At 37.2% G+C, this 24,703-nt stretch overlaps 2 protein-coding genes and 1 long non-coding RNA gene across 4 annotated transcripts in view; 1 reads left to right on the forward strand and 2 right to left on the reverse strand.

The window, feature by feature from the left end:
- On the reverse strand, positions 1-15,637 carry LOC128214052 (histidine N-alpha-methyltransferase-like). Of its 2 annotated transcripts, none has more exons than XM_052920290.1 (8): positions 15,453-15,637; positions 9,097-9,276; positions 8,724-8,862; positions 8,372-8,474; positions 5,925-6,028; positions 4,669-4,746; positions 4,293-4,463; positions 1-3,432 (listed from the first exon to the last, which is right to left on the reverse strand). In XM_052920290.1, the coding sequence occupies exons 2-8, from the start codon at positions 9,265-9,267 to the stop codon at positions 3,227-3,229; spliced, it is 972 nt and encodes a 323-aa protein (XP_052776250.1). In that variant the 5' UTR covers positions 9,268-9,276; positions 15,453-15,637; the 3' UTR covers positions 1-3,226. The 2 variants fall into 2 exon arrangements, with proteins under 2 accessions (XP_052776250.1, XP_052776251.1); XM_052920291.1 differs by lacking the exon at positions 15,453-15,637 and adding an exon at positions 10,522-10,719.
- The window catches only part of LOC128214054 (complement C1q tumor necrosis factor-related protein 6-like), a 25,427-nt gene continuing 10,992 nt past the window's right edge, over positions 10,269-24,703 (forward strand). The window contains exon 1 of the mRNA XM_052920292.1: positions 10,269-10,402. The gene's annotated coding sequence lies outside the window, so the exon portion shown is untranslated. The remainder of the gene's footprint in view (positions 10,403-24,703) is intronic.
- LOC128214055 (uncharacterized) overlaps positions 17,173-24,703 on the reverse strand; it is a 14,584-nt gene continuing 7,053 nt past the window's right edge. The window contains exon 3 of the long non-coding RNA XR_008257860.1: positions 17,173-17,356. This is a non-coding gene — a long non-coding RNA (uncharacterized LOC128214055). The remainder of the gene's footprint in view (positions 17,357-24,703) is intronic.

Raw genomic sequence — 24,703 nt, forward strand, 5'->3', positions numbered from 1 at the left:
CAAGTTACTTTGTTGTTTAATAATATATGTTCTGATGATAAAAATATGTCGTACCAAGCACTAAATATTTACAGAAGAAACACTTCTCAAAAAAATAAGCGTCTAATGATTGAAGCTAGAAGTAAATATAAGGCTAGCGTTCGAAAGTTCAACTTTCAGAAAATGAAAGAGAACACTAATAAACTTTATAAAGCAAAACATAAAAATGCAAAAGATTATTAACAATAAAGTAATGCAGACTGAATTAAATACTAGTAGCATGTAGAAATTGTAGAATTGGATATTCCATTTACTTCAAACGAGTTACAAAAGGGTATTTCAAATCTCAATACTGGAAAGAGTGCAGGACCCCATCTAATGTTAAATGAATTGTTTATCAACGGTAAAGCCGAACTTTCACCTTTCTTGTTAAATCTGTTCAATAAAATACTTTTCCGTGGATATTTTCCGGATAAATGGACCGAAGGCTTTATTGTTCCAATACACAAAAAAGGGAGTATCAATGACCCAAACAATTGTACAGGTATTACTTTGTTAAGCGTCCTTGGAAAATTATTTACAAAATTTAATTAATAGTAGGCTTTCAAACTGGGCCGAAAATTACCATGTATTACTAGAGGCAAGATTTAGGGCTAAGAAGGGAACTACCGACAATTGTGTTGCTTTGCATGGACTAATAACTCATTTTATTAACCAAAATAAGCAATTATTCTGTACGTTTATTGATTTTACTAAAGCTTTTGACTACATTGTAAGGGAAAATCTTTGGTTTAAAATATATATACTTGGTATTCGGGGTAGACTTTTAAAGTTATAAAATCCATGTATAGTCATTTATATACAAGAGTTAAGCTTCAGAACGACATAGGTACTATATTCGAGAGTCATCTAGGGTTGCGACAAGGTGAATGTCTTTCGCCAATATTGTTTTCTCTTTATATTAATGACTTGGAAGAAACACTTTATCTTAAGGGGGCAAAAGGGGTGGATACTAATTTATTGAATTTTTTCTTACTTATGTATGCAGACGATATTGTAATTTTTGCAAATTCTGCAATTTAATCTTGATATACTAGGTGAGTACTGCAAACAATGGAAATTAAAAGTTAATATAAATAAAACAAAAGTGTTAATTTTTAGAATAGGTGGAAGAGTGCCTAGAGATCTGGAGTTCTTATATGACGATGCCACCATTGAAATTGTAAATAATTTTACGAACTTAGGAATAGTTTTTACAACAGGAGGATCGTTTATGCAGGCCATAAAAAACCTTAGCTGGTCAAGAGCAAAAGGCGATATACAAATAAATAAAATACTTAAATAAATTCGTAAATATTACTCCAGAACATAAAATTGAGCTCTTCGATAAACTTATTAAGCCAATTTTGTTGTATGGGTCTGAAGTATGGGGGTCTATTAAAAGAATTCATATAGAAAGGATACATACTCAATTTATCAAATATATACTATCTGTGAAAACTAGTACACAAAATGATTTTATCCTAGCAGAGACCGGTAGACTAGATATTCAGACACACAGCACTATAAGCATGATTAAGTACTGGTTTAAGGTTATTTGTTCTCCGGAACACAAATACATTAATCTTATATATAAACCCATGTTAGATGATATTGAAATTCGTCCTTTAAAACATAACTGGGCAACACAGGTTAAAAGTGTTCTAAGCTCATTGGGTTTCTATCATGTCTGGTTAGTACAAGGTGTAGGAGACTACCCGAGTTTTCTATCACTTTTTAAACAAAGACTAACGGATAACTGTGTTCAAAACCTTCATAGTAGGCTCACTGAATCTTCTAGGGCATTGTTTTATAGAAATATTTTTGGCTTTGATTTTCAGTTTTATTTAAAATGCGTTAATATTGAAAAATATAGGAGTGCTCTCAGCAAATTGAGGTTATCATCTCATAGATTAAGTATTGAAACCGGTCGATGGAACCGTACAGATATTGATAATAGGATATGTCCATCTTGTAACATTTTAGAAGATGAATTCCACTTTCTTTTTGAATGTAACATGTATACCGATATAAGACAAAGATACTTACCTCGATACTATCGTCGTCATCCAAGCATCTATAAAACAATTGCGCTTTTTATCTCGGAGAATGTTAATGTAGTTAAAAATCATGCAGTTTTTGTATTTAAAGCTTTTGAAATAAGGAAAGAGTTAATTAGGTAGCGTAATAATTTATAAAGAGTTTAAGCCTTGAATCTAAACGCATATTACTTTCATTTCTTTGTTTGTATAGTTTATCTATGTGCTATACATGCTCGAATACTAAATGTTTTTACATTTGAACTATTGACTATGATCGCCATATAAATATATATATGAATATGTATCAGCTTTTGCAATGATCAAGGGTTATTTCGACTTATTTCATTGAAACCATGTATTTTGAATGTTTGAAATGAAATAAAATCATCTTCTTCTTCATGATAAAATATGAAGCTTAGTATGTTTTATAAAACTGTACACTTTAATGGATAATGAAACCTTAAATTATAATAGCCATGCTTATCATTTTGAAAATTTTGATTTTAAATACCAACTCAATCATACCAACTCGGCCATCTCCGAGATAGATACAGGCCGAGGTGTTCCTCCCAAATAGATGAAGGTTACACGGTACTATTACAATATCCTTTATGTTTGTAAACCCACCAGTAATCTCCTTTGGCGACATCAAAAATGCCGAGTTTTAAAAAAATAACATTGAGCTTAATTGTTTGTTTTGAAAATGTCATCCGAAGGAACGAACTCCAGATAATTTCCTCTTGATGTATAGTATTTTTATCCCCTTTCTATATACTCATATGAGTGAAATGTGTTACAAAAACTTATACAATATATAAAGCAAGGAATTTACATAACATGCCGGTACAAATAAAAGGTGAATTTCATGCTATTGAAATCTGTGTATTAGACCATTGACGCTATTTCTTCCGAAGAAACGTGTGAATATTTTTGGTATAATTTAGTTTTAACCGGAGGATTCGCTTGGAAAAAACAACAAATTATCTATAATTCTGGGCCTAAGCTATTGTAACAATATTATTAATGTCCTTCGAGCATACCAACACCCAACATAAAAAAATATTATCATTGAATTAATAACCATTTTTGGTTATCCTCATGCACGTTTTTCTTCCAGTTTGATTGCGCTGACTTGATGCTATGCATCAACTTTTTTTCTTTTATAGCTATGAGCTGATATTGGAAAGTTTTGAAGTAAAGCAGAATATGCCAACACGGCGGCCGGCGTCTGTCCACATGCGGTTGAGCGTCAGTCCAGCCTTTTCCGTGAGGGCGCGGACCTGAGTCTCCGTGTACTTGCACGATAGGTATTCTCCCTCGTGAAGGTAGATACCCTCCCCTTCCAGTAGGTCAAAGCTCAGGTGAAGGCCTGCTATAAACGAAAGAGAAACAGCAAAACATTGTTTAAAACGTCTTTTATTCAATACTTTTTATACAAGGAGTTGCAATTTGTCCAATCGTGTGGGTACCTTTATGGTAAAGTAACAGGTAGTATTTGCTTCATATGATTGTTTTTTTTATAGTCCAAAATAATGGCTATGTTGACTTGTTCAATAAATAAACAAGCGGTAACAAATACCTAACAAAACGAACAAAAGAGAAGCTTTACACATATGCACTTTAAGTTGGTCTGATGTTTGAAAAAAACAAACGAGCTTTTGTCGTCACTTGATTGTCGTCGTCGTCGGCCTTTGTTATGTTTTGCGTTAGGGTCACTTATATGGAAACTATCCAAGCTATCATTTTGATACTTGGGGAACTTGTTCACTTAATACCCTTCTTCACATTGTACCCTATAGATGCAGAGTCTCACTTGTTTATGGGGGTAAAACATGAATTTTGATGGAGTTTGGTTCATTTAGAGGATTGGACATAGCTTCTTCGATTTTTGCTGGATTGATTTCATTTTTTTCACAGGCAATACATGGGTAATGCAATTTATCAAACGGGTTTTGAGTCACACATTTGGAAGGGTAGGGGGATATTTTAGTATTTTTGGACTTTGTAGTTTTTAGCTAGTCTGATTATTTAAGATAATTGCTTGGGTCCCTTACATGTTAACAACCAAAGCTATCATTTACAAACTTTAGAATACCTGTTCACTATCAAATGTTCAAAATGAAATAAATACACTTTAAGAGGATAAAATCAGACGAGCGATCAGCACCAGAAGGCGGTGCTCTTGTTTAATATCAGCCATAAACTTTACCTATTAAAAAAAGCAATTCTTACGTATGTGTATATGTTGATTTGTGTTTGAAACTGCTTTTACGATTATGCCGCTGCATCCTTCTTCAGAACGTTTGAATCTGCCTTCCAACCGGAAGTTGTCGGTTTTGACGTCACTTCCGTATTCCCGATTTAAACGCCAGAGGGCATTAAAGTACAGATTCTGACCAGAACCTAAATTACACACGTACACAGTGAATCTTATTTTATGGTCACAAATAAGCAAATGATATCCCATATTTCGATCACGTGTTTGGCTATTAGGCGCCTTTTTGAACCGAAACCCAGCCATGCACGATAAAAGAAAAAAAAGCTAAACATTAATGGATAAGTTCCAAGTAATAATTATTTAGTTGTTGATGAATATATAATGTTTTACCTGTTGGAGGAAGGTAGGCTTTTATGACAATTTCTGCATCCTGTGTCATGTCCAAGGACACAACAAGTCTGTCCTGTCCTAACAAAATACAATGCAAATGTTATGCGTTTATAAAATAAAGCCATAGTAATACACCATCAGTTGATAAGCAATATCGGAAAGTGGTTTTAGAGTAATTAACAAATCGAAGAAGACATTTTCAAGTCCCAACGTTTTTCCTGATTCGATTAACATCTATGGAAAGCTAGTGTTGTCTTGTGGATACAACTTCGACAGGGTAGTGGTTGAGAGTTTGCTTCGGGTGCGGATGGTAGCGGGTTCGATCCCTGGAAGCGTTAAAAAATAAGACTCATAGCTCCTCCTTTCCTTATGCTCTGCCCAGATCAACTGGGAACTTCGTAGTGCTCAGGACTTGTTTAAAGCCAGGAAAGTTGTAACGCTTGAGTCGATGCTTTACACCGGGTGCGTTAAAGAACCATACTGTCTCTGTGTTAAAGCCAGGGTAAAGCACGCGAATCTACGTGTATTTCACTATGCTTCTTCAACTCTGATAATATCAAGTGTGTGTATACCACGTGATAAATAACATCGTAACAGCTACGTCGGAATTTTTTTTCTCCAAATGAAGACTTTAAACAAAGATAACTTCACCATATATTCACTATTTGAGATGAAACATAGCGCAGTCTACGCCGCTGACATAGCCCCGTCTTCGGTATTTTACTTAAGCTTGATTGAGAGTTTAGTTTCTTAAAACACTCTTACAAATCTTTTCACAAACCCACCACCTGATGGAGCACTGTCCAAACATTATTTTTACAAAGAGTTGTTTAAGGGTTTGAGGAAACTTATTACCTTATCAACTCCGATGGTAAAACGAAATCGATACTCTTTGAGAGGAATAGACTCCCCTTTGTCCCGTTTAAAATGCTGACGAAAAGGAAAAGTTATCTTTGTTTTAATTCATTTTTCGAAGCAACATTTTGCCTTCCGACGTAATTTATTACGTGGTACATACACACACTGATATCGAGACGTGTCTGAGAATGGCGGGCACTTGCATCTCATGGCAGTTTTGGAAAGTAAAAATATCTTCAGTATCCATTGCGTCACGACAGGGTCAAGCCATGATGCACTCAATGATTTCGGACCTTACTTTATAAAGTCAAATACACAATATGATTTAGTGGTGTAACCTTCTAGAAAAGTATACAAGCTGGCTTCTACACAGGAAACATATCCAGTACAAACCAAACCTGACATAGTCTTCGCCAGCTGACTTAATGTGTCCAACTGCTTATCATAAGGTAGACTCTGTAGCCCTCCTAGCCAAAGAATAAGTTTTGCATCTGAAATCGACCTGGAAATGACGGTGTATTTTTTATTATGAAAAAGTATTTGACGACCTTGTATTAGTACTGCTTAATACGATTATTAAATTCACCTTATAGTACGCGGTATTTTATGTATAAAGACCAATTTAGCAATCTTCAGAAAATAGAGCGAGCGCAGCGAGGCCGCATGCCGAGAAAGCTCGCACTATTTTCTGTAGTTCTCCAAAAATGAGCTCTTACTTAAGTACTTTAGTGTTGCACTTATTTGACCCACTACATATAGCTCCGCTCTATGTGAAGTCACGTGGTATTTTGGCGCGAGTGACACCGCCAAGGCATTATTGTTTTTTAAATGCATTTCGGACTTTTTACAAACAACCCCTCTCTTGTTAAAACTTCAACTTCAATACCTGAAATAAGTGATCACCCCATGGTAGTAACTGACATCATCATCATCATTTCACATACTATCAAGAAGCCAGGAAAAATCTTCTCGAAAACCAACGTGGACAACTTCAAAGAAGACATGGAACAACTATCTGAGAAGTTCACCCGAGAGACCGACAATCAACACCCTGCAACCGAGAAACTCTGGGAAACCCTGAAATCTGGTATTAACAAATCCATAAACGGTTACATTCCATCCAAGCTCAGAAAGAAACGGAAATCGATTGCTTATTAGAGGCTTGAGAAGGATAATCATGCGTAAGTCAGGAATATACAAACATGCGAAAATGACAAAGCAGTGGGGTGCCTTCAAGTCATACCAGAGGGAGTGCTTAAAGGCATTCCAGAAAGCAGAAATCAACCAAATCAACAGCAAATCCAGAAGGGGTTCAAAGAGAAAAGGCCAAGACATTTTGGAGGTTCGTCAAGTCACGTAGATAGAATAATGTCAGTGTGACCCCTCTCAGGAACATTAGCAGACTTATAAACAGCAGCAAGGATAAGGCTCAGATTCTAGTCGACCAGTTCAGGTTAGTGCCACCAAGGACGCTGGAAACATACAGCTCCATAGAACAGCCAAGCCAAGTCGGACAACTAATGCCGTCCCAATGGTGCTGGGTCCACTACGTTTTCGTTGCAACATCAACGTTTGTCAAGTACACAGGGCGATTTTTGCCGACGACTGCTTGCTATACCGTACCGTCAAAAACAGCAAAGAATACAAATCACTCCAACAAGATCTACGACAAGAATGTACTTATACATGGGGAATGCAGATTAATGCAAAGAAGTGTTACATCATGTCCATCAACCAGAAATCATCCACATTATATCAACTTGACAACCACATCTTACAGCAAGTGCTTGACAACCCATATCTTGGTGTCACTATTTATGAAGACATCAAATGGTCTTCACACATCACCAAGATGACAAATAGCCACCTCGACACTCGACTCCCTTCGCAGAAACCGTAAACACTGCCCCAAGATTTGCAGAAAAACGGCATACTATTCAATCGCACGTTCAACCTTTAAGTACACTGCTATAGTCTGGTATTCTTACCATCATAAAGACATAGATAACATAGTAAAGGTGCAGAGACAGGCACCCAGATCCATCACTGGCGACTATTACAGGTTCAACAGCTGCGTAACCCAGATGCTCCAAGACCTGAAGCTCCCATTCCTGCAAGAGCGAAGGAATGCGAATCGCTTGATCTTCTTCTATAAGGTGGCCGAAGGGCTGTTGTCAGCCCTCCCATGGAATAAGGATTCAAACCCTGTCCGCTAAAATAAACGTAGATTTATCGATAAGACATTCAGTGACTAATGCTCAGATAACATCACCGGAAGACAAAATGTACATAAAACTATAAAGTGCTTTGTGTCAGTACAGTGTAAAACCATAAGATACATCCATTCTTCCCAAATACCAAAATAGTCTGAAATAAACTAGAGGATAATGTCATGTATGTTTCATCAACCGACAACTTCAGAACAGCTGTCCTACGCTGGGATTAGAGTCCATCTCTCTCCCGTTGCGCTACGCTGAAAGGCTCGACAACGTGCCTATCGAGATCCAGATCAATTATTTTTTACAGAGAGACGGGACAAAATATAATGATACACTTGACGCATGAATGTTGCATTATTTAAAAAGCCGACTCTTAAAATCGATTCAAATATTTAACCTTTTACTTAATACTCGGATTGAAAATAGAGGAGTGGGGTCGGTAACACCCTCGCATACCTTATAATGAGCTGTAAGGTAAAGAGCGGCGCACACCGCTCACAGTGATCTCTTAATATGTCAGAAGCTCTACTTGATCTTTAATGGCAACTGTGTTATAGCTCAATCTTCTAGCTAACCGCATATAAGAATGAATTTTGATAACATTTAAAATTAACGTATCAGCATACCGGAGGTACGAAATGCCTTCACTGTAGTCTCTTGGAACTGGCGTCACTTGCAAGCAGTCTCCATAGTCTCTGGACAGAGAGTTCGACACATCCTTAAGAAACTCTACAAAATGTAAAAATAAGGGTATGTTATTACATTGGTACAAAAGGTCATAGTAGCAAAATAGCTGCATAGTAGCAAAATAGCTGCATGTACCTTCGTGGCAATATCACTGGCCGTTACAGTTTAACTCTGCTGCATTGCCGATCATTTCCATAAAATAATAGTACAATTAAGCAATTAAGTCTCGTAACACATCTGCCGAAAAGCAGCTATAATATTGTGACAAATACCCAAACTGTATTACCATACCTGATGAAATGTCCACTGGGATGTAGTTTAGTACCGTTTGCTCCCGTAAAATAGCGTCTATTATCATTCTGGACTTCTCTGAATTCCCGCTTCCAAGGTCAACAAAGAAACAAGGAGACACAATTTCGCTGACAATCTCCTGAAAATAAACGCTCGTTTTATTACCTTGATGACTGCATGTTTAAGGCTCTCACATAATATATAGTTGGTTGTGAATGCTAAAGGTAGATTTATTTCAAAATGTGCATATGGCGCTTATCATAAAATCACTATGATATTGCCTAAAGTTGTATAATTTGGAATATGAAACATGCATGCAAAGCAGTGTATTGGTCATTTTTTATTAATATATCTGCACTTCAATTTGTTTTACCTGCACATTGTTGGAAAGAACCTCGGTCTCCAACGAATAGAAATAATAATCTTTATTTTCTGACGAATAGAGGTCGTCAAATATTGACCCCTGATTGTCGTAACGATACCAGACTGGAAGTCGGCGAGGGTCGGATGTTAAACCGGAAACTAATGCCGCCTTCACGTCCATTATATAAACCTGAGAAAAAAAGGTATTGTCTATTCGAGAATCTTAAGTATGCAAGTTGAAACCAAATATCTGGAATACATTCAATTATGACATCTAAACTATTTTTATGGAGCGTATCCAGAGACAAAACCTATGACTGGTGCATATTTTTCACATATTATATGACATTGCAAATGTAGTCACGTATTTGTTTTTTTACCAGTTAGCTCTTGTTTGGTGTTACACCTAGTCTTCTAACCGTGCTTTCATACATCATAGGGACAAGTTTCAATAAAGGAAATTAGTCGTAATGTCAAAACCCCTAAATCAGTAAAACGTCACAAATGCCAATACGTTGTGTGTTTTATTTCATTAGCTTTGCGTGCATTTTCAACACTGGCACAAACTTGTAGCAAAATAGCGAAAATATGAAACTAAGCGCATTTCAGTTTACGAATCGACTAAGATCTTTATATTTTTATAAATGGCCTTCCTGCGCTGAAATTTCGTCTTTTATGGTTCTGTAATTTATTTAAGCTATTCCAAACCGTGAAATAGAAGCCCATATAAATTAGAAATTATCACTGTAGTAATAAATAAACAAGTTGCAAACATATGCAGAGCCGCAGGGAGGGGCTGGGGATATGTGAAAATAAACAACTTGTCGGGAGACATATCATTGTCGAACCAAATTTGTTATTAGATGTTTTTATGCCACAGGGATTGTAGATATATAAATGTTTTTAAATAGGCATGAAAGAGTTAAATGTCACTTAAAATCAATGATTGCATTTTTTCCTCACATACTTCGAGAAAACCATGGAATTCTGATGAGTAAAACATCTGCAGCCAATTGTATAAACAGATTTACCCAGGGTAATATTTTACCGGCGGTAATTTTTCTGGTAAATTGGCGGTAAGCAATTGTATAAAACAAAATTATTTTACCAAGCTATTTACCGTGGTAATATTTACCCTCCTCCAAGAGGTGGGTAAATTGATTTACCGTCTCAGTTACCAGATTCAAGATGGCCGACCAGACATAAACAAACGCTCGTTTCTCAACTCATTTTGTCGATTTTAAAGACAAATTGAAACTTCGTGAATAGAAAACTGTTCCATTACATCCATATCAATAGAAGACAGGAATACAGAGGTAAGAAATCGCCAATAATCACCGTGTGAACAAATAACTGCATTAAAAATATTCCAACGAAAACAGTTCATGTACAAAAACAGTGACACAAGAAATCGGAAGCTTAAGAATGTATTTACCTTGTTTCGCGTTTAAATAATTCCAAAATCTTCAATGCAATGGTTCGAGACCAATACTTGATTGCAGGTCTCGACCTTACTTTGTTGAAATGTATCCCACTTTGCACATATTTTGAGTATATTGCAAATAAATATTTACAATCAAATTGAACCGCCTGTAAACATTAGATTCATAAGATCTCAAATGGAGTTACATGTTTATTCATTCATACCCAAGCATTAAGTGAAATACAATACTACAGGCATAGCTATATATGAAACATAATATTCAGTATGAATAACTAAAATAGAGAAATATGCTGTAGTATATAAAGAATTGTGTCCGTTAGATATATTAAGATTAAAAATGCAACATATATGTTACAAACAAGATCAAAGAAAAGGATTTAAGATCATTTGGTCATTAATAATAATCATTACTGATATATTGTACAAATGTCGCATGTAGTTTAATAATCTTATGAATTTGCAAAGTGGTTGGATGCAGCATTTAATAAATGAAATTCTTCAAGAATTGACATTTCACATAGGAGATATAGAAAAGATCAAGTGCACTTATAATATGTGTCTGTATTGACACTAAAAGAATCAGTGGTGTTTGCTTACATATTTTTTTAATTTCAGCAATATTTCAGTTTAAAATATAACAATGGACCCTAGCTTTAATTAACAAATACATGGAAAACTGAAACAATGGTACATTTAAGATTAAAGATATGAATTATTGATCACTTTAATGAGAATCAATTCTATGATACTCAGTGCATCATTTTTATAGCAAGTTGAAACTGACTATAAATTCCGTAGGTGTCAGCGTGAGAAAAACGGACGATGCTATTAAATTTTATTCAAAGATATTTTTTTGTAGTTTGTGTAAGCAAGTATAATTACTTGTCAGTTAATTTCTGTTTTCAAATTATTCAGATATATTGTGTCATTATGACTTGCATATCATTGCAATAATGTTCGCATTTTTCTGCGGTATTCGTTGACCCTTTTTATATGAAGTAAAGAGTAACACCCCTTAAAACAGAATAAACCTACCCCTTAATGTGTTGCATGTGTTTTATTGATTAGCCACGGAGTAGTTTAAAAATACTTTGTACTGTTTTGTTGAATATTTACCATGTAACTTTTTGGACCGATTTAATTAATCTTGTCATTAAACCTGCCTTAATTAATCTTGTCATTAAACCTGCCTTTTAGATGTTTTTTTTTTATATAAAAATGGAATGTGGACTTTCCTTTATTTTATAAAAAAAGATACCTCCAATCTGACAGCTATGCGGGAAAATGACGTCACTCTATTGCATTATGGGACATTTTGGTAAAATTTACCCTGGTAAATTTACCGCCTTGGTAATTTCTTTTATACAACGTATTTACCGCCATGGTAATATTACCACGGAATTTACCGGTGGTTCTACTTACCGTGGTAATTATTTACCATTGTTTATACAATTGGCTGCTGAAGTATAGCTGGGTTTTTTTGTTGGGTCCATCCCGCGATTCAAACATTATAACTTGAAAGACTATACTGCAATTCTGGTCCTGGGTCCGTTTTTGAAGGATTTTAGTTTAAACTGCATTATTCTTAATGGTTGTACTGCGAAACCCCAGAAAATTTACATGTATGTTTAGTAGTAAACATTGCTAAGACAAAACAATGTTGTGTTTCGCAAAAGGGGTGGTACAAAACGAAATGAGGACTGGGTATATGGAAATGATCAAGTGGAGATTGTTAATGATTTTAACTATTTAGGTGTTACATTTAAGTACACTGGTAATGTTAATCTTAATACCCAAACACTATACGGTTTAAAAGCAATGAGCACGTTGTTGTCAAATTTAAAAAGGTATGAATGCATACCAAGTCTAGCACTCCAGTTATTTGATGCCTTTGTTTCATCTATTATTACATACGGTTGTGAAATATGGGAATTTACAAAATCTACCCAGTTTGAGAGGATACATTTGAGGTTTTGCAAAGCTATACTTGTACAATTTTAAAAGCTGCTGTATATGGTGAATTGGGTAGATACCCGTCACATATTAATAGATATGTAAGTATTTTAAAATACTGTTTTAAAGTAAGAAAAGTGATGATATAGTTATTTAATCGGTCATTGAATATACTATGTTAGATATTGATAAGATAATCAAATTGGCTTAATAATGTTAAAAATCTTCTTACACGATATAGTTTTTATTACATATGGTGTGATGATTAACAGATAAACGAAAACCATTTTATTTGTATTTTTAAACAACGTCTTATATACGAACATCTTCAACAATGGCAAAGAAATGTCAACGAAAATGTTTTTTCAACAGTGTATAGAGAACTTAAAACCTCATTTGAAATTGAATCTTATTTAGACAATATCGCGTCAAGAAATCTTAATATTTCTACTACAAAATAGCGTATTTATTCTCATAATTTAAGAATACATACTGGTATATATGATAGACTAGAAAGAAACTTGCGTCATTGTGATTCTAATGAATAAGAAGATAAGTTTCACATTATGTTTAAGTGTTAACCATATGTTCGGTTAGAATGATATTATATTAAACGTTATTACAGAGTTAGACCTAGTATGTTTAAACTTGTACAGCTGTTTACACAAAATAAATCTCAAGCATTTATGTTAGGTAAATATATATCGGAAGCGTTTTAGAGTCAATATACTTTATTAAAGGGACTGTACACCAGATTGGCACCAATAAAAGTTTTTTTCTGTAACGAATCTCAGGACAATTATTTAATAAATAAATCTGTTACTTTTTGATATCATAATTGTAAAAAAATACCAAAATATAAAAAAATCGAGTCCGAGACCGGGTTCGAACCGGTGTCACCAAAATTGCAGTCCAGTGTTGTATCCACTGTGCTACAAAGGCTTACGCTAATCGGTTGGAATATATAACCTATATACCTAACTTGGTCATATCACGTGATAACATCGACTAGCCAATCACGCATAAGTAATGAATTCTACTAGGTATTCCTTTAGTAACTTTGATGAATTGCAATAGTACTATTTTCAGTTTATCCTTTATATGTCAATAATATTAGTCGCTCACTGCATAGTATTGTTGTAATATGTATATATTTATATATATTTTAATTTAACACAAAAACACCTGTAAGGTTTACGTGTAAAAAATATGTTTTTCTGTTCTGTTCTGTTCTAAATTCTGTTTAAACGTCACATATGGCAACATAGTTCTTCTTTTCTATATCCTCAACTTTGTTTTCATTTTTTACTGACTGAAATCCAATTCACTCAAATAAAGCACAAAATGAAACCATAAAACTAAGAATTGTAATCTCAAATTACAAATAAATAAAATCGATTAAAATCTTCATTTTGAATTATCGATTGATGCCCCTTTCGGGTATGCCCTTACTTTTAGATCGTCTGGGTCTAACGTTTTCGCCATTTTGACATTTTGACACAAAGATATGTAGTCTTTGTAATAGTCCTGCTGTAGCCAATGTAGTTATTGCAAGTAAGTCGTAATTAGGATTTACATGTAGTAAGTCGTTATTACGAGATAGTAAGTCATCATTTAGAGTAAAATCTCCTGTGGTGATCTTAAGGTGAAATCGGTCAGAGGTTGAGGTTGGTCTGGTTGACCAGCGGATGAACCCTATTTCTTTAGTGAGAAATCGGCTTCTAGTGCGGGACATACGCTGCAGGAGGACGTATTGCGGCATGATTCTCACTGAACGTCTACGTCAAGTTCGACGTCAGTATGCGGCCATTTTTCGTGCTCGTCGAAGGCGTCTCGTGATATTTAGTGATGAATCACAATTTAATGTCTTCAATGCTGTCGGGAGACTGCGTGTATACAAGCGGCGTCATGAACGCAATGCACGTAACTGCTTATTGCAATATAAAAGTTTCGATGGCGGTGGTGTGATGGTATGGGCGGCAATCAGTCACTCATTCAAATCTAACCTCTATTTCGTCCAAGGGACCCCGACTGCACGATCATATTTTGACCTAATCGCTGAACCTTTTGCTGTGCCTATGGTACGTCAACGCCCAGGGTCAATTTTTCAGCAAGACAACTCAAGTCCTAATACTGCACGACTTTCCGTGGACACTCTACGAGATAACGACGTAAATACTCTTCCGTGGCTCTCTGTTTCACCTGACTGCAAAACCCAATAGAACACGTGTGGGATGTCCCAGGACGTCGTATACGTCACCGTCCGCCACGACCACACAAGGTTCAGAAATTGACAACTGCTCTTCGGTAAGAGTTGGCCCGCATTCCCATAAACCTTGTGCTTAATTTATGTGGGTATATGTGACGTAGGCGTAGCAGTATTGCCAATAGTGGAGGTCATACTCGAAACCAATATAATAACGAGATGATCATGATCAACATTCAATTTGACCTATCAGCATTATGATTACTTTGTGTTTTTCTGCATAATTTGATGACCATAGGATTGTTGTTTGATATATTATTAACATGTGTTAATTTTTTGTGTTGGTAATTAAACACATCCTTATTATGACCATTGTAGCGCTATTTGTTTACATCAGTTTAAATATTATATTAATATAATACCCACCTCCATTTCAAACTGGACGCTAAATAAGTGTAACACAGGTGTAATAAAACTTGATTTAGTGTAATATAACTTGATATTGATGTCATTAGTGTAATAAAACTTGCTATTGATGTCATTAGTGTAATATTATAATGTTATTAATTAGGTGATTTCATATAGGCCCAGTTATTTGTCCGAGGTTAGCTGTATATCCCTGAGCGCAAAAGGACGAAGGCACATACAGCTGACCGAGGACAAATAACTCGGCCAATATAAAATCACCTAATTAATCAGTATTTTATTAATTAACTATTCCGTATGGTACGACATTTTGGTTAAAAACATTCAAATAAATTACCTGAAGTTCACATTGAACTGTTGAAGCCGTATTTATTCCTTATTCATTCATGGTGACTGCTTTTCTATACTTTACTTTTTTGACATACACCCAAGCGTTTTAAGTGATATTTGACATACGTATGAATAAAGCATTGTACAGTGTAAGGAAGCGTGTCTTTTCGTCTTAACTCGTAAATCGTTTTACACCCTTGTCGTCAATTTTGTCGGTGTACAAAAAATATATTTGTCGTAAAATCCACCAACAGGTTAAATACAACTGTAATATCAAACCGTACAAAGTGGTTAAAGTATTTAATAGGCTAGAAATTCCAAATAGGTCGGAAAAACGGGAAAGAAAATGGCATATTTCTCATATAAGGCTAGTTTCGACAGCCGAATAAATAGGCCCATTTCTCAAATCCTATATAAGCGAGTTTTGTAGCCGATTAAAACAGAGGAAACTCATATTGGCCGAGTTTGGTTGATATTGGCCGAGTTTGGTTGATATTGGCCGAGTTTTGGCATATAATGTCGTCAATTCTGGTATTTGTAACGCGGTTGTCCCCGTATCGCGTCAAATACGTAATAGTTGATAAAAAAAACTTGACATTGATGCCATTAGTGTAATATAACTAACTTGCATTGATGTCATTAGTGTAATAAGACTTGATATTGATGTCTTAAGTGAAATACAATTTAACATTGATGTCATTATTGTAGTATAACTTGATATTGATGTCATTAGTGTAATATAACATGACATTGATGCCATTTATGTTACACAACTAGACTTAATGTCATTAGTGTAATATAACTTGACATTGGTGTCATTTATGTTACATTACTTGACATTGATGCCATTAGTGTGATACAACTTGACATTGATGCCATTTATGCAATATCACTTGACATTAATACCATTACTGTAATATAACTTGACATTGATGCCATTAGTGTAATACAACCAGACATTGAAGTGACATGTGTAATACAACTAGACATTGAAGTGACATGTGTAATACAACTAGACATTGAAGTGACATGTGTAATACAACTAGACATTGAAGTGACATGTGTAATACAACTAGACATTGAAGTGACATGTGTAATACAACTTGACATTGATGTCATTAGTTTCCAAAATCATGTTTTGACAGTGCTCCGTCAGACGGCCATATTGTAAAAAGGTTTGTCGAAGTCATTTAAGAAACTAAATCAAATTATGGTAAAAAAACGAAGGTGGGGCTCCGTAAGCGGCGTAGACTGAGCTATTTTTCATTTAAAATGATGAAGAACGTTATCTTTGTTTAAAGTCTATTTTTAAATTAAAATATTGCCCTCCGACGTAGCATTTATGACGCAATTCATCACGTGGTATACACACACTGTAATGTGTGGTTTATATGGGTTTTCAACATTTCTTTGAGCTTTATTTCTAGCTATTATTCGGCGTTACTGTATTAATTCAAGACGAGCAAACAAAGTAAGCAACCTTTTGTTAACAGAAACCTTTGTGGTCTTGCACACAGTTTTCAGCTCTCTAAAAATGGTCAAAGCATTAAATATTAACAAAAAAAAAATCCTTTTGAAATTGATCTCTGCCGCAGCATATTTTGAAAATGATTTTTTTTATTGGTATCCATTTTTTATTTGACCACCCTTGTTACAAGAATGTCGGAAAATAGTAACGAGGCAAATGGTTTTTGAAATTATATAACTATGAGCTGATATTCGAAGTTTTTGAAGCAAAGCAGAATATGCCAACACGGCGGCCGGCGTCTGTCCACATGCGGTTGAGCGTCAGGCCAGCCTTTTCCGTGAGGGCGCGGACCTGAGTCTCCGTGTACTTGCATGATAGGTATTCTCCCTCGTGAAGGTAGATACCCTCCCCTTTCAGTAGGTCAAAGCTCAGGTGAAGGCCAGCTATAAAACGAAAGAGAAACAGCAAAACATTGTTTAAAACGTCTTTTATTCAATACTTTTTATACAAGGAGTTGCAATTTGTCCAATCGTGTGGGTAACTTTATGGTTAAAGTAACAGGTAGTAATTGCTTCATATGATTGTTTTTTATAGTCCGAAATAATGGCTATGTTGACTTGTTCAATAAATAAACAAGCGGTAACAAATACAAAACATTCAGAGCTTTTGAATTTGGCTTCCAACTGGAAATTGTATGTTATGACGTCACTTCCGTATTCCCGATTTAAACGCCAGAGGGCATTTAAGAGCAGGTTTTGCCCAGAACCTACGCAACATACGAACATTGTTATTTTTGTTACGGTTACAAGTCAGCAAATCATATCAAGTGTTTGGAAGTATTAGGCGCCCCGAAAACCCGCCAAGCAAAATGACAGAATTCAAAACAAAGGCTTTAATCAAAATCAGTCCATATATTCTAAGAAAAAGTCGAGCAAATTAAACAGACCATTGCAGAAATTGCAGTACCTTTTGGTGGAAGGTAGGCTTTTCTGATCTTTTCTTCATCCTGTCAAATCTAAAGACACAACAAGTCTGTCCAGGCCTATAAACGTAAAATGCAAATGCACTGCGTTTAAAACATAAAGAAAAAGAAATGCAATAATCTTCAAGCATTATCATCATTTCATAAGCAATATCGGACAGATGTGTTGAAGTAAAAAAAGAGTCAAAACATGTTATCCTGTCCCCTCTCTTTTATGGTTCAATAAACGTCTTTTGAACTAAGTCTAGGGCTTAAGTTTTGTCCAATGGTATAAATGACATCCACTCAACCAAAGGTTTAAGGGTTTTAGGACGTAAGAATGGTTTATTGGTATATTCGTCTGTCCGTCTTCCAAGCGGTTGAGGGCTCAAGTAGTATATGCGCTTTAGACCAAAAAGGTTAAAGCTTAAAGTATGGTCTACTTGTTAAGGTGCCCGTCCATTACTCAAGAGGTATAGGCCTCAAGTGTAGGCTAGTTGTTTAGGTATCCGTCCCTGAACCAAGAGGTATAGGCCTCAAGTGTAGGCTAGTTGTTTAGTTGTCCGTCCCTCACCCAAGAGTTATATGCCTCAAGTGTAGACTAGTTGTTTAGGTGTCCGTCCCTCACCCAAGATTTATATGCCTCAAGAGTAGACTAGTTGTTTAGGTGTCCGTCCCTCATCCAAGAGTTATAGGCCTTAAGTGTAGGCTAGTTGTTTAGGTGTCCGTCCCTCACCAAAGAGGTATAGGCCTCAAGTGTAGGCTAGTTGTTTAGGTGTCCGTCCCTCACCCAAGAGGTATAGGCCTCAAGTGTAGGCTAGTTGTTTAGGTGTCCGTCCCTCACCCAAGAGGTATAGGCCTCAAGTGTAGGCTAGTTGTTTAAGTGTCCGTCTCTCACCCATGAGGTATAGGACACAATTGTAGACTAGTTGTTTAGGTGCCCGTCCCTCCCCCAAGAGTTATAGGACTCAAGTGTAGGCTAGTTGTTTAGGTATCCTTCCCTTATGCAAGAGTTATAGGACTCAAGTGTAGACTAGTTATTTAGGTGTCCTTCCCTCATCCAAGAGTTAAAGGACTCAAGTGTAGGCTAGTTGTTTGGGTGTCCTTCCCTCATCCAAGATTTATAGGACTCAAGTGTAGACTAGTTATCTAGGTGTCCTTCCCTCATCCAAGATTTATAGGACTCAAGTGTAGGCTAGTTGTTTATGTGTCCGTCCCTCATCCAAAATTTATAGGACTCAAGTGTAGACTAGTTATTTAGGTGTCCTTCCCTCATCAAAGATTTATAGGACTCAAGTGTAGACTAGTTGTTTAGGTGTCCTACCCTCATCCAAGATTTATAGGACTCAAGTGTAGGCCAGTTGTTTAGGTGTCCTTCCCTCATCCAAGATGGATTCAAGTGTAGACTAGTTGTTTAGGTGTCCTTCCCTCACCCAAGATTTATAGGACTCAAGTGTAGACTAGTTGTTTAGGTGTCCTTCCCTCATCCAAGATTTATAGGACTCAAGTGTAGACTAGTTGTTTAGGTGTCCTTCCCTCATCCAAGATTTATAGGACTCAAGTGTAGACTAGTTATTTAGGTGTCCGTCCCTCACCCAAGAGTTATAGGCCTCAAGTGTAGGCTAGTTGTTTGGGTGTCCTTCCCTCATCCAAGAGTTAAATGCCTCAAGTGTAGGATAGTTATTTAGGTGTCCTTCCCTCATCCAAGAGTTATAGGACTCAAGTGTAGACTAGTTGTTTAAGTGTCCTTCCCTCATCCAAGATTTATATGCCTCAAGTGTAGGCTAGTTGTTTGGGTGTCCTTCCCTCATCCAAGAGTTATATGTCTCAAGTGTAGGCTAGTTGTTTAGGTGTCCTTCCCTCATCCAAGAGTTATATGCCTCAAGTGTAGGCTAGTTGTTTAGGTGTCCTTCCCTCATCCAAGAGTTATATGCCTCAAGTGTAGACTAGTTGTTTAGGTGTCCTTCCCTCATCCAAGAGTTATATGCCTCAAGTGTAGGCTAGTTGTTTAGGTGTCCTTCCCTCATCCAAGAGTTATAGGACTCAATTGTAGGCTAGTTGTTTAGGTGTCCTTCCCTCATCCAAGAGTTATATGCCTCAAGTGTTGACTAGTTATTTAGGTGTCTTTCCCTCATCAAAGATTTATAGGACTCAAGTGTAGGCTAGTTATTTAGGTGTCCTTCCCTCATCCAAGAGTTATATGTCTCAAGTGTAGGCTAGTTGTTTAGGTGTCCTTCCCTCATCCAAGAGTTATATGCCTCAAGTGTAGGCTAGTTGTTTAGGTGTCCTTCCCTCATCCAAGAGTTATATGCCTCAAGTGTTGACTAGTTATTTAGGTGTCTTTCCCTCATCAAAGATTTATAGGACTCAAGTGTAGGCTAGTTGTTCATGTGTCCTTCCCTCATCCAAGAGTTATATGTCTCAAGTGTAGGCTAGTTGTTTAGGTGTCCTTCCCTCATCCAAGAGTTATATGCCTCAAGTGTAGGCTAGTTGTTTAGGTGTCCTTCCCTCATCCAAGAGTTATATGCCTCAAGTGTAGACTAGTTGTTTAGGTGTCCTTCCCTCATCCAAGAGTTATATGCCTCAAGTGTAGGCTAGTTGTTTAGGTGTCCTTCCCTCATCCAAGAGTTATAGGACTCAATTGTAGGCTAGTTGTTTAGGTGTCCTTCCCTCATCCAAGAGTTATATGCCTCAAGTGTAGACTAGTTATTTAGGTGTCTTTCCCTCATCAAAGATTTATAGGACTCAAGTGTAGGCTAGTTATTTAGGTGTACTTCCCTCATCCAAGAGTTACATGCCTCAAGTGTAGACTAGTTATTTAGGTGTCTTTCCCTCATCCAAGAGTTATAGGACTCAAGTGTAGGCTAGTTGTTTAGGTGTCCTTCCCTCATCCAAGAGTTATATGCCTCAAGTGTAGACTAGTTATTTAGGTGTCCTTTCCTCATCCAAGAGTTATAGGACTCAAGTGTAGACTAGTTATGAAGGTGTCCGTCCCTCACCCAAGAGTTATAGGACTCAAGTGTAGACGAGTTATTTAGGTGTCCTTCCCTCATCCAAGAGTTATAGGACTCAAGTGTAGACTAGTTATTTCGGTGTCCATCCCTCACCCAAGAGTTATAGGACTCAAGTGTAGGCTAGTTGTTTGGGTGTCCTTCCCTCATCCAAGAGTTATAGGACTCAAGTGTAGACGAGTTATTTAGGTGTCCTTCCCTCATCCAAGAGTAATATGTCTCAAGTGTAAGCTAGTTGTTTAGGTGTTCTTTCCTTCATCCAAGAGTTATAGGACTCAAGTGTAGACGAGTTATTTAGGTGTCCTTTCCTCATCCAAGAGTTATATGCCTCAAGTGTAGGCTAGTTGTTTAGGTGTCCTTTCCTCATCCAAGAGTTATATGCCTCAAGTGAAGACTAGTTATTAAGGTGTCCTTCCCTCATCCAAGAGTTATAGGACTCAAGTGTTTACTAGTTATTTAGGTGTCCTTCCCTCATCCAAGATTTATAGGACTCAAATGTAGATTAGTTGTTTAGTTGTTCGTCCCTCACCCAAGAGGTATAGGACCCAAGTGTAAACTAGTTGTTTAGGTGTCCGTCCCTCACCCAAGAGTTATAGGACTCAAGTGTAGACTAGATGTTAAGTTGGTCGTCCCTCACCCAAGAGTTATAGGACTCAAGTGTAGACTAGTTGTTTAGGTGTCCGTCCCTCATCCAAGAGTTATAGGACTCAAGTGTAGACTAGTTATTTACGTGTCCTTTCCTCATCAAAGAGTTATAGGACTCAAGTGTAGACTAGTTGTTTAGTTGTTCGTCCTTCACCCAAGAGGTATAGGACTCAAGTGTAGACTAGTTGTTTAGGTGTCCGTCCCTCACCCAAGAGTTATAGGACTCAAGAGTAGGCTAGTTGTTTAGGTATCCGTCCCTGAACCAAGAGGTATAGGACTCAAGTGTAGACTAGTTGTTTAGTTGTTCGTCCATCACCATAGAGTTATAGGACTCAAGTGTAGGCTAGTTGTTCATGTGTCCTTCCCTCATCCAAGAGTTACATGCCTCAAGTGTAGACTAGTTATTTAGGTGTCTTTCCCTCATCCAAGAGTTATAGGACTCAAGTGTAGGCTAGTTGTTTAGGTGTCCTTCCCTCATCCAAGAGTTATATGCCTCAAGTGTAGACTAGTTATTTAGGTGTCCTTTCCTCATCCAAGAGTTATAGGACTCAAGTGTAGACTAGTTATGAAGGTGTCCGTCCCTCACCCAAGAGTTATAGGACTCAAGTGTAGACGAGTTATTTCGGTGTCCTTCCCTCATCCAAGAGTTATAGGACTCAAGTGTAGACTAGTTATTTCGGTGTCCATCCCTCACCCAAGAGTTATAGGACTCAAGTGTAGGCTAGTTGTTTGGGTGTCCTTCTCTCATCCAAGAGTTATAGGACTCAAGTGTAGACGAGTTATTTAGGTGTCCTTCCCTCATCCAAGAGTAATATGCCTCAAGTGTAAGCTAGTTGTTTAGGTGTTCTTTCCTTCATCCAAGAGTTATAGGACTCAAGTGTAGACGAGTTATTTAGGTGTCCTTTCCTCATCCAAGAGTTATATGCCTCAAGTGTAGGCTAGTTGTTTAGGTGTCCTTTCCTCATCCAAGAGTTATATGCCTCAAGTGAAGACTAGTTATTAAGGTGTCCTTCCCTCATCCAAGAGTTATAGGACTCAAGAGTTTACTAGTTATTTAGGTGTCCTTCCCTCATCCAAGATTTATAGGACTCAAATGTAGATTAGTTGTTTAGTTGTTCGTCCCTCACCCAAGAGGTATAGGACCCAAGTGTAGACTAGTTGTTTAGGTGTCCGTCCCTCACCCAAGAGTTATAGGACTCAAGTGTAGACTAGATGTTAAGTTGTTCGTCCCTCACCCAAGAGTTATAGGACTCAAGTGTAGACTAGTTGTTTAGGTGTCCGTCCCTCATCCAAGAGTTATAGGACTCAAGTGTAGACTAGTTATTTACGTGTCCTTTCCTCATCAAAGAGTTATAGGACTCAAGTGTAGACTAGTTGTTTAGTTGTTCGTCCTTCACCCAAGAGGTATAGGACTCAAGTGTAGACTAGTTGTTTAGGTGTCCGTCCCTCACCCAAGAGGTATAGGACTCAAGTGTAGACTAGTTGTTTAGTTGTTCGTCCATCACCATAGAGTTATAGGACCCAATTGTAGGCTAGTTGTTAAGGTGTGCATCCCTCATCCAAGAGGTATAGGACTCAAGTGTAGACTAGTTGTTTATGTGTGCATCCCTCATCCAAGAGTTATAGGACTCAAGTGTAGGCTAGTTGTTTAGGTGTCCGTCCTTCAACCAAGAGGTATAGGACTCAAGTGTAGGCTAGTTGTTTAGGTGCGCATCCCTCACTCAAGAGGAATAGACCTCAACTGTAGACTAGTTGTTTAGGTGTCCGTCCCTCACCCAAGAGGTATAGGCCTCAAGTGTAGGCTAGTTGTTTGGGTGTGCATCTCTCACCCAAGAGTTATAGGCCTCAAGTGTAGACTTTATGTAGTTGTTTAAGTGCCAGTCCCTCACCCAAGAAGTATATTACGCAAGTGTAGACTTGTTGTTTAGGTGTCAATCCCTCACCTTAGAGTTATAGGACTGAAGTGTAGTCTAGTTGTTTAGTTGTCCATCCCTCACCCAAGAGTTATAGGACTCAAGTGTAGACTAGTTGTTTAGGTGTCCGTCCCTCATCCAAGAGTTAAAGGACTCAAGTGTAGACTATTTATTTACGTGTCCTTTCCTCATCCAAGAGTTATAGGACTCAAGTGTAGACTAGTTGTTTAGTTGTTCGTCCTTCACCCAAGAGGTATAGGACTCAAGTGTAGACTAGTTGTTTAGGTGTCCGTCCCTCACCTTAGAGTTATAGAACTCAAGTGTAGTCTAGTTGTATAGTTGTCCGTCCCTCACCTTAGAGTTATAGAACTCAAGTGTAGTCTAGTTGTATAGTTGTCCGTCCCTCACCTTAGAGTTATAGAACTCAAGTGTAGTATAGTTGTTTAGTTGTCCATCCCTCACCCAAGAGGTATATTACGCAAGTGTAGACTTGTGATTTAGGTGTCAATCCCTCACCTTAGAGTTATAGGACTCAAGTGTAGACTAGTTGTTTAGTTGTCCATCCCTCACCCAAGAGGTATAGGACTCAAGTGTAGTATAGTTGTTTAGTTGTCCATCCCTCACCTTAAAGTTATAGGACTCAAGTGTAGTCCAGTTGTATAGTTGTCCGTCCCTCACATGAGAGTTATAGGACTCAAGTGTAGTCTAGTTGTATAGTTGTTCGTCCCTCACCCAAGATTTATAGGACTCAAGTGTAGACTAGTTGTTTAGTTGTCCGTCCCTCACCCAAGAGGTATAGGACTCAAGTGTAGACTAGTTGTTTAGTTGTCCGTCCCTCACCCAAGAGGTATAGGACTCAAGTGTAGTCTAGTTGTATAGTTGTCCGTCTCTCACCCAAGAGGTATAGGACTCAAGTGTAGTCTAGTTGTATAGTTGTCCGTCTCTCACCCAAGAGGTATAGGACTCAAGTGTAGTCTGGTTGTATAGTTGTCCGTCCCTCACCCAAGAGGTATAGGACTCAAGTGTAGTCTAGTTGTATAGTTGTCCGTCTCTCACCCAAGAGGTATAGGACTCAAGTGTAGTCTGGTTGTATAGTTGTCCGTCCCTCACCCAAGAGTTATATGCCTCAAGTGCTATTAGGTTGGCTTAGATATAAATGAGTGCTTGTAGGTTGGGATTGATCACAGGATCATCCATATCTTTGTAATATCAAACAGAACTACTTCTTCTACCTTTAGTACTTGATACAACATTATATTT

The sequence above is a fragment of the Mya arenaria genome, chromosome 13, assembly GCF_026914265.1.
Source record: "Mya arenaria isolate MELC-2E11 chromosome 13, ASM2691426v1".
Taxonomy (NCBI): domain Eukaryota; kingdom Metazoa; phylum Mollusca; class Bivalvia; order Myida; family Myidae; genus Mya; species Mya arenaria.